This window comes from Ictidomys tridecemlineatus, chromosome 5 (assembly GCF_052094955.1).
Source record: "Ictidomys tridecemlineatus isolate mIctTri1 chromosome 5, mIctTri1.hap1, whole genome shotgun sequence".
NCBI lineage: Eukaryota > Metazoa > Chordata > Mammalia > Rodentia > Sciuridae > Ictidomys > Ictidomys tridecemlineatus.
The window spans coordinates 61,917,797-61,930,866 of record NC_135481.1 but is presented as its reverse complement, the minus strand read 5'-3'; the positions used below and the strand labels follow the sequence as shown (position 1 = coordinate 61,930,866).

General features: G+C 36.3%; 1 protein-coding gene across 3 annotated transcripts in view; it reads right to left on the bottom strand.

Annotated features, from left to right (window-relative positions):
- Positions 1 to 13,070, bottom strand: part of Garin2 (golgi associated RAB2 interactor family member 2) — a 58,544-nt gene that overhangs the window by 33,739 nt on the left and 11,735 nt on the right. For all 3 annotated transcript variants that reach the window (XR_013438988.1, XM_078050088.1, XM_078050089.1), the window contains exons 2-5: positions 10,778 to 10,931; positions 7,215 to 7,414; positions 5,881 to 6,433; positions 2,567 to 2,814 (exon numbers count right to left, since the gene is read on the bottom strand). Coding sequence is in view for 2 of the 3 variants with exons in the window: in XM_078050088.1 (XP_077906214.1) it covers positions 2,567 to 2,814; positions 5,881 to 6,433; positions 7,215 to 7,414; positions 10,778 to 10,931 (1,155 nt within the window). In the remaining variant the exon portion in view is untranslated. The remainder of the gene's footprint in view (positions 1 to 2,566; positions 2,815 to 5,880; positions 6,434 to 7,214; positions 7,415 to 10,777; positions 10,932 to 13,070) is intronic.

Sequence of the window (13,070 nt, the reverse complement as noted above, 5' to 3'; positions counted from 1 at the left end):
ATGCTTCTGTGGACAAGAAATGAACTTTCCTCTGTAATAAAGGCAATGATAATATTGCAGTTTTTTCTTTTTGTATATTATCTGATCTCATGGAGTCAAATCTATTTTTGTATCTTAATTTCTATATTCTAAACTTTGTACTGGTAATTATTTTTAATAGGGTGCCGGGATTGAACCCAGAGGTTTGAGCATGCTAACCATGTGCTCTATCCACTGAGCTGCATGCACCTCTGGCCCCTGTCTTAGAATTCTGATAGCCTTAATTATGACATGCCTTAAGATGTTATGGGACCCAGTGCCCTGAAGACATTTTCTTTTCTTTTTAGTTTTTGATTCTGGGGATTTAACTCAGAAGTGCTTTTACCACTGAGTCATATCCCCAGCCCTTTTTATTTTTTATTTTGAGTCAACTTGTCTTCCTAAGTTGCTTAGGTCCAGGCTAAATTGCTCTGGCTGGCTTTGAATTTGAGATGCTCCTGAGTCACTGAGCATACAGGTGTGTGCCCCTGTACTTGGCTCCTGAAGACACTTTCCATCCCAACTGTTTCTTTGAGACTCATACCCCTATCTTTTCCATATATTTTAATTATTTTGTTTTGGTACTGGAGTTTTATCCCAGGGGTGCTTAACCACTGAGCTATATCCCTAGCCTTTTTTTTTTCTTTTTTGAGACAAGGTCTCACTAAGTTGCTAGGTCTCACTGAATGGCTCAGTCTGGACTTGAACTTGAGATCTTCCTCTCTTTGCCTCCTGAGTTGCTAGGATTACAGGCAAGTACCACCATGCCCAGTTTTTTAATAATTTTATAATTTCCTTGAAATATCCTATTGAGATGTTCATTGGTTTTATATTAAATACATAAATCAGTTGAGGATGTCTTCTCAACTTTGCTGTTTTATTAAACTTACTGACCCATAAGGAAAGCCTCTTTTCTTTTTTCAAGTTGTACTTTATTTCTACCATGTAAGTTTTGTGTTTTTAAAATCAGTTATCTTATTACCACACTTGATTTTTGTTGCTGTTGCTATTAAAAAAATGCATTCTTTTTTCAGTATTCTTTATGTTTATTAATTTAAAAAAATTGAGAGGCAGGTGTAATGATGTACACCCTACTATCAACTACTCAGGAAGCGGAGGCAGGAGGATTGCAAATTCAACGTCAGCCTGGGCAACTCAGTGAGACCCTGTTTTAAAATAAAAAACAAAAAGAACTAGAGATTGTAGCTCAGTGGTAGAGTGCCCCTAGGTTTGGTTTTTAATCCAGCAAAACACAAATAAACAAAATATACATAAATTTGTTACATGTGTTTAAATTATCATAACTTTTCTATTCTTTTGTATTTATATGATTAATATTAATAATTTCCTTAATTTTACAAGAAGCTTGTTGTGTTTTGCCTGTTGAGATTCTAAGAATTTAGTATTTATCGTAGACTAAACTAGAATTTTCTTTTTTGTGTTGTCTTTGCCTGGCTTTATAATCCAAATAGATTATTTGCTTCATGAAATTGTGAAAACAAGACAGAATATTTTTTGTATATTTCTATATTAAAACAAAACAGTACATAAAATAGAGACAAGTCTTAGAGTATCTAAAAAACTGTTCTGGAAAAGTCAAAACTGTCTTTTACTTAAATGAGAGCTTTTTGATAATTTTTTTCTATTTCTTCAGTTTTCAATTTCTGGTTGCATTAATTTTGCTTTTTTTCTTTTACATTTTTAATCTTATTTAGCATTTTCAAGTTATTGAAACAAAACTGTATTTGACCTTTCTCAATAATGTTTTACCATTCTTCTTGATATAACATCTTTTATATTTTTCAGTTTTACTTTAAAAACAAAATAGCCAACCCAATGGTTTGCCAGTTTTGTCCAGTTTTCTTTTGTTGCTCTTTTTGAAGAATCAACCAATCTTTTTAGCACTTCAAATTATTTTAAAATTTTCTAGTTAATTAATTTTTAATGTCAATTTTTTCTGTTTTCCTGTTTATAGATGTATATATACATATATATTTACATTCCTCATTTCATTCTTACTAATAGGGGTCTTGCTTTGTGGCCCAAGCTAGTTTTGTTTTGTTTGTTTGTTTGTTTTTTGCATTCAAGTTTGCTATTGAAATTATGAAAATAGTTTTTTGAATTTTCATTAGTGCAAATGTCACTCATTAGATAAATATAAGAAATATATAGAGGCTATTTAGAGAAGAAGATATAGAGAAGTATAAAGATAAAAGAAAACATACCCACACAAGCGCTCCAGAACTCAACATCCTGGCTTCAAAATGTGAACACTGTGATTCTCTTATATTTTGTAAACACAAAATGGACAATAGGCCAATAGCCATAATACCAACTGAGTGGTGTAAGAAGCTTAAAAATAAAAATTATCCAAGGTTGAATCAAGGTTGTGGGTAGTTAAGATTGAGTATATCATTGGGCAATTACACTGTATCTGTCTCTGAGAATCTTCAGAGACAAATGGCTCAATTATAAGGATTTTAAAGCACGCACCTATTTACATTGCTTTACATCTTAGAAACCCCCACAACATTTTCTTTCCACGTACCTGGAGTCTACTGCCTTGAGAACTGTGTTTTTTAAATCAGTTGTCTTTTCTTCAGAGATTTTGTCACTCATTTCTTTTGATATTTTTGCCTCACTTCTTGCTGCACTCAAAGTAGTATGAAAACACCTTTCACCTTGGAAAGTAAGTGTTATGTCTGAGATGGTGACATGTTTTGAGGATTCTTTGAATTCACTCTTACTTTTTGTATCTCGTAGACATCCAGGCTTCATAGTGATTTCCACTATTTCCTTTGAAAATGACAAAGCAATAGCAAGTCAGGTAACAGAAGAGTGTGATATAGAAATAGATTATTTATGGAGCAGTATCTAGTACAGTAATCATTTCATTCACATTTACTGAGTGTGCACAGGTGTTGGAGGCAGGCAGTGTGGGAACCATGGCCTGCCCCACTGCAGCCTGATCCCACATTCAAAAGCTCATTTTGTGATGTGCACCAATGTCACCTCACATAAAACAAGTAGCACTTATAATTACAGTATTTCTTGTCTGCGAATTGTAGGGGCAAGGAATGTTTTCTGAAAATGTTAGTCTCCTAATCTACGAGCAACAAAGATATGATAGAGGCTTGGAGTTCATAATAATACTAGTCTTTGTTTTTCAAAAGATTTAAAGCCTGTACCTAAAATGTAATACCCTAAAATCTCTCCCCATTCTTCTAATTTCCTGGAATCTATTACTGTGCCACTTCTTAGTCACTTACTGATCACAGCAGAATCTCTCATCAGGCTGGTGAACCCCAAAGCTTGTGTTAACATTCCTCACATCTGTACCTTATTCCTCCCACTGCCCCTACCTGGTCCATTACCTCTATTATATTTCCTTAAAAATAATGTAGTAATCTGGATCTGGGGTTGTGGCTCAGTGGTAGAGTGCTCAGCACTACCTAAAAAAATTAATAAATAAAAATAAAGGTATTAAAAATAGTGTGATAATCTTATTTTAAAAGATAACACTTTCCTTTTTTTCCCCTGAAAATTAAAGCTATTTATATTATAGAATACTTGGAAAATCCTCTAAGGAATAAAGTGAAAGGTAGAAATTATTCCTTGCATGAAGCCACTGTCCAAAAAAAGCCATTCCTCTGGCACAATTAATTCCCATCTCTTTGTTCATTTATTTATTTTTTATTATATCTGCTTTGACATTGTTTTGAAGTTGCTGCCTACATTTTTTCACCTAACATTTCATTACTATAAGCATTTTCCTCCTGTCATTAATAATTGTGTAAAAACACTTGATTTTTTCATAATTAAAAATAATTTATCTTTATTATAGGAAACAGAGAATCCAAAACAGTATAAACAAGACATAAGTGGCCCATAGTCTTACAATCTAAAGATTAACTGCTATTCACTATATATATATATATATATATACATATATATATATATATATATATATATATATATATATATATATATTTGTATGTGTGTGTGTAAATGTATTTTTACATCCCAGAGAACATATTATTCATTTTCACTCAAATTTATATCATATACACTTTTCCAGGTTAAGAAACATTCTTAAATAATTTTAATAACTACGAAATAGTAATTCATTTATCAAAGTTTTACTCAGTGCCTATGATATTATCAGGCACTATGGTAGCTCCTAAACAAGATAAATATGACATCTGCCCTTCATAAGCTCAAATTTGTTTAGCTATTCCTAGTAGATATTTATAAGCATGGGAAGCATAAGATATGATTAATGTGTGCGTGTGCGTGTGCGTGCGCAACCAGAACCTTTTGAGTGCTAAGTATGTTCTACCACTGAGATGCACTCACAGCCTATAACTAACATCTTCGTAATTAAATCTTCATTTCTGTCAAAGGGTCCAAATATTTTTAAGGTTCTTGACTCAGAATTATTTCAAGAAAACTGACCCAATTCTCATTTATACTATAAATCTCTACAAATTCCCAGTTGACTACACTTTTGCTAATATTGATATTGTTTATTCTTTTAATTTTTAACTTTTTTGCAGTGCAGATTGAACCCAGGGCCTTGAACATGTCAGGCAAACACTCTACCTTAAGTACACTTACAGCTTTTTTTTTGAGATGGGATCTCACTAAGTTGCCCAGACTGGTCTCAAACTTGAGATCCTCTGCCTGCCTTAGCCTCCAAAACAGCTGGAATTACAAGCATGTGTCCCTGAGTCCAGTTCTGTGTCTGTTCTTTTATTTTTTATTTTTTTAGTTGTTGATAGACCTTTATTTATTTATATGTGGTGCTGAGAATCTAACCCAGTGCCTCACACATGCCAGGCAAGTGTGCTACCGCTGAGCCACAGGTCTCAGCCCCTGTGTCTGTTCTTTTAATTAACAATTACATGGGTTAAATATTTTTTGTAGGAGCTCCGTGCATGGAAAAATAGGAGTCGCTGGTCAATAGGAAGAACAAGTTCTGATATTCTATTGCACAGCATAACGGCTATAGATTGTAAAATACCAAAAAAGAGAAATTTAATTTTTTTCTAGTATTATTTATGTTCAACTTCTGTGAAACTTCTGTCCTCACCCTTTGATGTATTTCTATTGTGAGCCTAGTGGAGAAATTTTAGCAGTTTTCTTCAGACTGATCTCTTCACCTATTATGCATCCTGCCATCAGATTAATCTTTAAAACAAACAAAAAACAAAACAACTCCTTCATTTCCTTACACAGCCCTTAGTTGCTAAGGTTTTCTCAGAGTGAAGTCTCCACTTCTTGATTTGGCATTCAAGGTTTACAAGCAACTTTCCAATCCTATATGCTAATATTCTCCACATATATTATGCTCCATCCTACTTGAATTAACCCGAACATGGCTTTGTTTTTCTACTTCCTGGATTTTGCCTAGTGAAATTTCATCCCTTTCTTCAAGTTACTGGGCACTTCTCTATATATTTAAAATTTAAAACAGTCTTACTTTTATTAATGTCCTCATTTTGGAGGTGAAGAAACAGAGGATCATGTAGGTTCAGTGAGCTATTCAAAGCCACACAACTAACATGCAGCAGGTTAAGAATCTAACCCAGGTTTTCTGACTACATCCTCATTTCTTTCCATTACACTATAGCTTTCAGGCACTAGGTTAAGTTTGACAGTAAGGATGGTTGCTGCCTATTTCAAAAGATATCATACAACACCTTTACACCAGGTCTCAGGGATCAGATCTCATTTTTAAACTTAGGTCACTCACAGACAGTTCCACAGGTGATAACTAATGTCACCTGACTGAGAACTGTGACCTTGTTTATTGCTCTAGTGCTTGATTATTAAAGAATCAAAGTCTTCCATGTCACATACCTTTTCCTCTTGTTTGGCTCTTATTATGTCATCATTTTCAAACACCACAGTGACTCCTGAGAAGTTTGAGGCATCAGAGCTATGTGTGTCTTCTGTGGCCTCTACGACTTCTGTGATTTCTGTGACGATATTTACATCTGGAACCTCTGGGACTTCATTTTCTGGAACATCTGTCACATCTGTGACGTCGGTGACATCTTCAAGTTCCAAGAAATCTAAGCTGTCCATGACATGAATGCCTTTGGTCCATGTGTACGGATGTGGGTTCTGTATAGTTGAGAACTCTGTAAAGTCCATGATGTCCACGGAGCCTGTGATATCTGTGCTATTTGTGATTTCTGAAAAGCTTGAGACCTCTGATGCTTTGAGAACTTTGATTTTCTCATGATTCAAGAGGGAGATGAGGTCCACCCACTGAGAAAATAAGGCCTCCTGTTTATATGGAGGAGCACAGAGCTGTAAGTAGTAGGCTCGGCCACTCACCAGCTTTAACTTGAGGCGCAAGTTCTTAGCATCATGCACAGAAAGAGTAACAAACTGCAGAGGGAGAAACCTGAAAATGAATGCAAATGTAACATTATCTGGAGACCTGGTTGTAGACCTATAAAACAGCCTTTCCTTTTATATTTTGTATCAGCTTGAAGAGTGAGACTCAGGAAAAGGACTTTTGTCCCAGATAGTTCTGAAGCAGGACTCCTCAGAGTCATCTCATTCTAATCATGTGTCTAGACCTCTGATGTACTAAAAATCAGAATGCCACCTATTTATCATGAGAAAATATTCATTTTAATTAACTAAAAGGGCTGTTTCTCAGAGAAATTAAGTGATTTGCTCAACATTGTAGAGCAAGTGACTGACTGAGAGAAGACCAGAGCTAATTCTGATGGCAGCCAGGACGTTGTGTGGAGAGGAGGTGTGTTCTTGGGAGATTATTTATTATGAGTCATCAGTTTTTGTTACTTAGGTTTATTTATTTAATTTTATTTATTTTATTTTTAAAAAATATTTATTTTTAGTTGTAGTTGGATACAATACACTTATTTTATTTATTTGTATGTTGTGCTGAGGATTGAACCCAGGGCCTTGCACATGCAAGGCAAGCGCTCTACCGCTGAGCCACAACCTCAGCCCCAGGTTTATTTATTTTTAAATTAACTGCCTGTTTGACTTTGTCATAAACCATGTTCCTTGACTTTGAGAACACTTTTCAGTCATTTGCATTAGGGAATGCAAGTGAGATGCTTCTTTGGAGCAATTGTCATCAGCAGTTCCATTTCTACAGGGCTCATGCATATTTTCTAAGAGATTCTTAACCTCTTCTCTTTGTAACTCACCTTGTAAGCACCAGCTTCCCTGTAGAAGGGGATGTCAGGAGACTTTCAAACAGGGGTTCTGAACGTTTTTTAGCAGCAGGTGTCAGATGTGCCAGCAGCATCACATTGGGAGTCTTCTGGGTAGAACTGGAAGAACAGATGCCTACAGTCACCCAGTTGGCTCGATTATGAAGGTAAATGGATTCACCTCTTCTGTTGACCTGAGTGCAGAGAACAAGACAATGATTTAAAAAAAAGAATATATATATATATATATATGTGTGTGTGTGTATATGTATATATATATATTTAGTTGTTGTTGGACCTTTATTTTATTCCTTTATTTATATGTGGTGCTGAGAATTGAAACCAGGCCTCATGAGAGACAAGCGTTCTCCCATCAAACCACAGCCCCAGCCTGAAGATGATTTTTGATGAAAGTCACAGAACAGGCAGCCTCCCTTACTGGATCAATGCAAGAGAAGTCAGGATACAGAGGGGAAATTAATCATGGTGTATTTATTCCTTTGCTTGTTTGGGTTAATTTTTGGAGATACCACAAGTGAATAGACATAATCCCTTCATGTGTGGGAGTCTCCCAGGGAAGACAAACATTAAACAACTTAAGAAACTAATTACTGTAGCAAGTATTACCAAGAACAAATTCTGGGAACATTTAACAGAGCACTTAGCTTAGGGTGGGGATATAGCCAATGATGTGACAGTAAATGTTTAACAGTTCTCAGAAGATTCACTTACACATAAACTTTTTGAAAATGTTACTGATAGTTGGGTGGCAGGAAGATCAAAGCTAATTTCAGCAACTTAGCAAAACCTGCAGCAACTTTGTGAGACCCTATTTCGAAATAAAAAAGGACTAGAACTATGGTTCAGTGGTAAAGTACTTCTGGGTTCAATACCTAGTACCAAAAACAATAACAACAAAATGTTACAGATACATTGGGCAGTGGTAAGAGTGCTTACATAGCATGTATGAAGCCCTGACTTTGATCCCTGGCAACACAAAAAATAAATACATAAATAAATGAAAACTAAAATAAAATGTTACTGATATAAAAGATGAGCACCATACAATTTACATAAAACACACAATATTCTTTACTTTTCATACCATAGAGTCAAGTACGTATTCTATAAACCTTTGTCAAACTCTTGCATCCGTAACCTCAAGAACATAGATAATAGTAAAATGTAGTAAAAAATAGGAATTGTGAGTTTTGGCTATTTATTATCATTGGTTTGGATGTAAATTTATATATGTTATTATAATTATTACTATTATTATTATTATTTTGAAGTACCAGGGATTAAATTCCAGGCTCACACATGCTATATCCCACTGAGCTATATCCCTAGTAATATAACTTAATTTTTAATAATGGCTGGATTAAGCCAGGCATGGTGCATATTTAATTTCAACTACTCAGGAAATTGAGGCATAAGGATCTCTTGAGCCTAGAAGTTTATTGCCAGCTTGGACAACACAGCAATACCTTGTTTCTATTAATAAACAAATAATAAAATAATGATAATAATGGCAGGATTTAAAGACCAACTTGTAAACTTCCTGAACACTTGCCAATAGGCCCACTCCAGCCCTCCATTGGATATGGGGTCATGGAAATATACTCTGAGGAGGGGACTCCTAGCTGAGACCTGAAGATTGTGAGAGGTAAACTGACTGGTGGAGGGAAGAAGTTTCTGGGCATAGGAACAGTATTTGTAGAAATCCCAAAGTCCAATAATCTTGGGCAATAATATCTCTGTTAGTTGGCAAAAGAACAGACTGGTAAAGGGGTTGACAGAAATGTGAAGGAAACCATAGAGGAGCTACACTGGTTTCTCAGTTGTATGAGAACTGGTTCAATTAAAAAATAAACCACTTATAAACAAATATATTCCAAAAGAAGTTGTGATCCAAACTCCTCACAGCCTACCCAAAGCTGTGCCTCTGATGAACAGAATCCTGGATTTGCTCATTATCCACTCTTCAGAGATGGTGACTCAGGTCTGAGGTTAAATCCCAATTAACCTAAAACTGACTTGGGACCCTTCCTGCTTGCCTGTGACTAATTTCAACAGGGGCATGTGGAGAAGGCCTGGCCAGTGAGAATCAAGTGGGGGCCTCCTGGTGGCTCTGGGAAGATTTCCCAATCCTCACAAGAACACAGCAGGATGAGATGTTTCTCTTGTGTTCCTGGCAGCTGTCACTGCAAATGTCTTGTTAGAGAGCAAAAAGAGAACCCAGAACCCTGGGCTCTTCACTCTATTTGAGATTATTGTTTTTGTTTGGATTTTTTTTCATTTGAATCCATTGAGTCAGGAATCTGAGTAGCTTGCTACCAAGGACATACTGACCAGGAGAGGTTGTGGTGTATCTTGAAGGGTATGACATTTTTTAAAAATAATTGTTTTAGTTCTGTATGGACTCAGTGCCTTTGTTTTTATGTGGTGTTGGATCGAACCCAGTGCTTCACACTTGCAAGGCAAGTGCTCTGTAACTGAGCTACAATACAACTCTAGCCCCGAAGAGTATGACTTTTTCCCAAATTTCATGTGGGGCTGTGTCTGATCTATAGACTGTTAACTATCTCCCCAGTGTAGGTCAAGTGTCATGCAATCAATGAAAATATTCCAAAGGCAATTTGAAGAGGGCATAGGAAGAAAAGTGAAAAAATAAAATAAAATATTATTGGTAGGAAACAAATATGTAGAAGGCAAAGAGCATCAAATCATGACTTGTTACTAAAACAAATGTTTCTGGAGGCTTCACTTCCTGCTATGGTATATGCTATGGGGCTGGAAGGGTCATGCTAAGTCAGGAATCAGTGCCCAAAACATGTTTACGAAAGGTGAAGTCTCCTTACCTTTGAAGAAGGGTTTGTTATCCTCCCTGTCACCCCTCTGTGAAATCAGCTGAGTAGCTAGCTGCTAGAATGTGTTGGAATTGGAATTCAGTGTGGCTGTTAGGCATTGATTGTTAGGCATTTCCCAACCTTTTCAATTAGAAGTATGGCCCATCCACTGAGCTCCTTTCTCCATTTATTTTCTGAATATTCTAATGTCAAATGTGTAGAGGAGAGTTTGTACAGCTGTGCTGACAAACAGTTTCATTCCCAACATAGGCATGTTTTTTTAGGAAAAAGTCAGGTTTTCTCCCTGACACTATCTGAGCTAACATTCATTATAAGCCTTAGTTTGTTACAGATGTTTTTCTTTCAAACATCTTGTAAGTCTAAGAAAGAAGTTATCTGAATATTTTCCTGTGACAGGATGCTTTAAAAGTCACTTGCTATGACTTTGTGAATATTATGTTAGAATGACAATTATGGTAACATCAGGACAGAATTACTAAGAGTTTGTTGGGAACATTTGAAATTAATGATCCTTTAACATTGTTATTATTTCAGTTTCTTTGAAGTTCCAAAACTGTTCCCTTTAATGTTATCACATATTCCCTCACTACATTTAAGACAAGTTTCCTCCCAACCTTTTCAATTGTCTTTGAGAAAATTAAATGCTATGATTACTGGAATTGAAATTAGGGCCCAAGTTTTATTTACCTGTATAAAATTGCTCTCTAACATGGGAGGAGACACAAAAGGGGCATACTCTCCTCCATCCAACATATTTTGAAGACCTCCTGGGCTGCAAGGTTGTGGGGCGCAGAGTGCATCTTGCTCATTGGTCGACTTCCTATTGATTTTCTTCATTATGCTTATATGCAAACATCAAAAAATTGAAGGAATGGAAGTGCAATTAATGAATACAGAGAGAATATAATATAATTGAATTGGCTCATTTTTTCATTAATTCAGCAAATTTTATCAACATCATGATATGCTTGGCATTTTGCCAGGCACTATAGATACATCTAAATAGGACTGATAAGATCCCTCATGTAGTTTATATGTTATGGGGTGACAGATAGTAAGCAAGCCTAAAAAGTGGGGGAGGGATTGGATAATAGGAACTATAAAGACCATAAAAGAGATATCTGTAATAAAGGTGGCTGAGATCTGTGGCTGGCAACAACACCTATAGGGTAATTAGGAAAGACCTTTCTAGTTTTCTCAATATATACCCTTTCCCCAAATATCATTTCTTACCTCTGTAACTAATGATCCCACTGTACTTTATGTCATCCAGTGTTCTCTAATCCTTTTGTGTGAGTAGGATATCAAAAGTAAACTAAACTGGTTGGCTTCCTGTTCTAAACTGAGAACAGTTCTTTCATGCTATTCACCTATGACTGAGGCTTAGTTTTTGGTTGAAAGGAACTGGTGGACATTTGTCTGCTGTCTAACTCTTGTGCTGTCTTGCGTGCTCGCTCGCAGGCGAGCTCTCTCTTTCTCCCTCCCTCCCTCCCCCTGAAAACCACTTCAACAGACAACAGTGACTCTATATATTTGGATTTCACCTTTCACTTATCAGAAATAACAATTCTTAACAGAGTAAGAACCCAGAATGTAGTGTGATCAGACATTAAAAAATCACCTTTCCCACTTAAACAGATGTTCCTTCAAAGATACACAAATGGCCAATAACCACATGGATACATGCTAAATATCACAACTCCAATAATACATCATATCCTTCAGGATGACTGCTATTACAAGAAAAGAAAGAAAGAAAGAAAGAAAGAAAGAAAGAAAAGAAAAAGAAAAAGAAACAGGACTGGGGGTGTAGAGTGCTTGTGTAACATGTAGAATGCCCTAGGTTCAATCCCCAGTACTGGAGGGAAACAAACAAAAAACAAACAAACAAAAAAACAGGAAATAAAATTATTGGCAAGGATGTGAAAAAATTTGAATCCTTGTGCACTGTTGTTTGGAATATGAAACAGTATGGCTGCAATGGAAAACAGTATGGTGTTATCTCAAAATACTAAACATAGAAATGCCACATAACCCAGCAATTCCAGTTCTGGGAATATACCCAGAAGAATTGAAATCAGAGCCCTGAAGACATATTAGTGCACCCATATTCATAGCAGTATTATTAACAACAGTTAAGATGTAGAAACAACTTAATGTCCATTGGAAGATGAATGAGTAAACTAAATCTTTCTCTCTCTCTCTCTCTCTCTCTCTCTCTCTCTCTCTCTCTCTCTCTCTGTCTCACACACTCACATCCACACACACCCACATACCCCCTCCACAGGAATATAAAATGCAGCAAAAAAAGGAAGGAAATTCTGACACACACTACAACATGAATGAAACTACTTGAGGACGTTATGCTAAGTGAAATAAGCCAGTCACAAAAAGACAAATGCTCGATGATCCCACTTATGAGGAGGTGCCTAGAATAGTGAAATCACAGAGGCAAAGTAGAATGATGGTTGCTAGGGGAACAGAGGATTGGAAGATGGGGAACCAGTGTTTATAAAAAATGTTTCAATTTTACAACATGAAAAGAGTTCTGAAGATGAATGATGGTGATTGTTGCAACATCATTATAAATCATTTAATGCCACTAACATATATTCTTAAATATAGTTAGGGTGACAGTTTCCTTCCTCAGAGACCCCTCACCCAAGCAAAAGGATAAGTAGTGAGCATGTTTGTTGTGGTCCCAGCCAGGACTGCAGGATACAGAGACCTCTGCTGCCACATGTGCTCTGAGCAAGGGCTTTGGGCACAATAAGCTGTGGCCAAGGCACAATTATCCCCATCAGACTTTCCACTGGTGGCAACTCCATGGCACCTCTTGACCACATCTTATGCATGTACAGGGAAAATCAAATGATTCAAGAGGAGCAAGAAAATAAATAAATTGAAATAATCCACACAAACAGAAATGTGATGGGGCTGGGGATGTGGCTCAAGCGGTAGCACGCTCGCCTGGCATGCG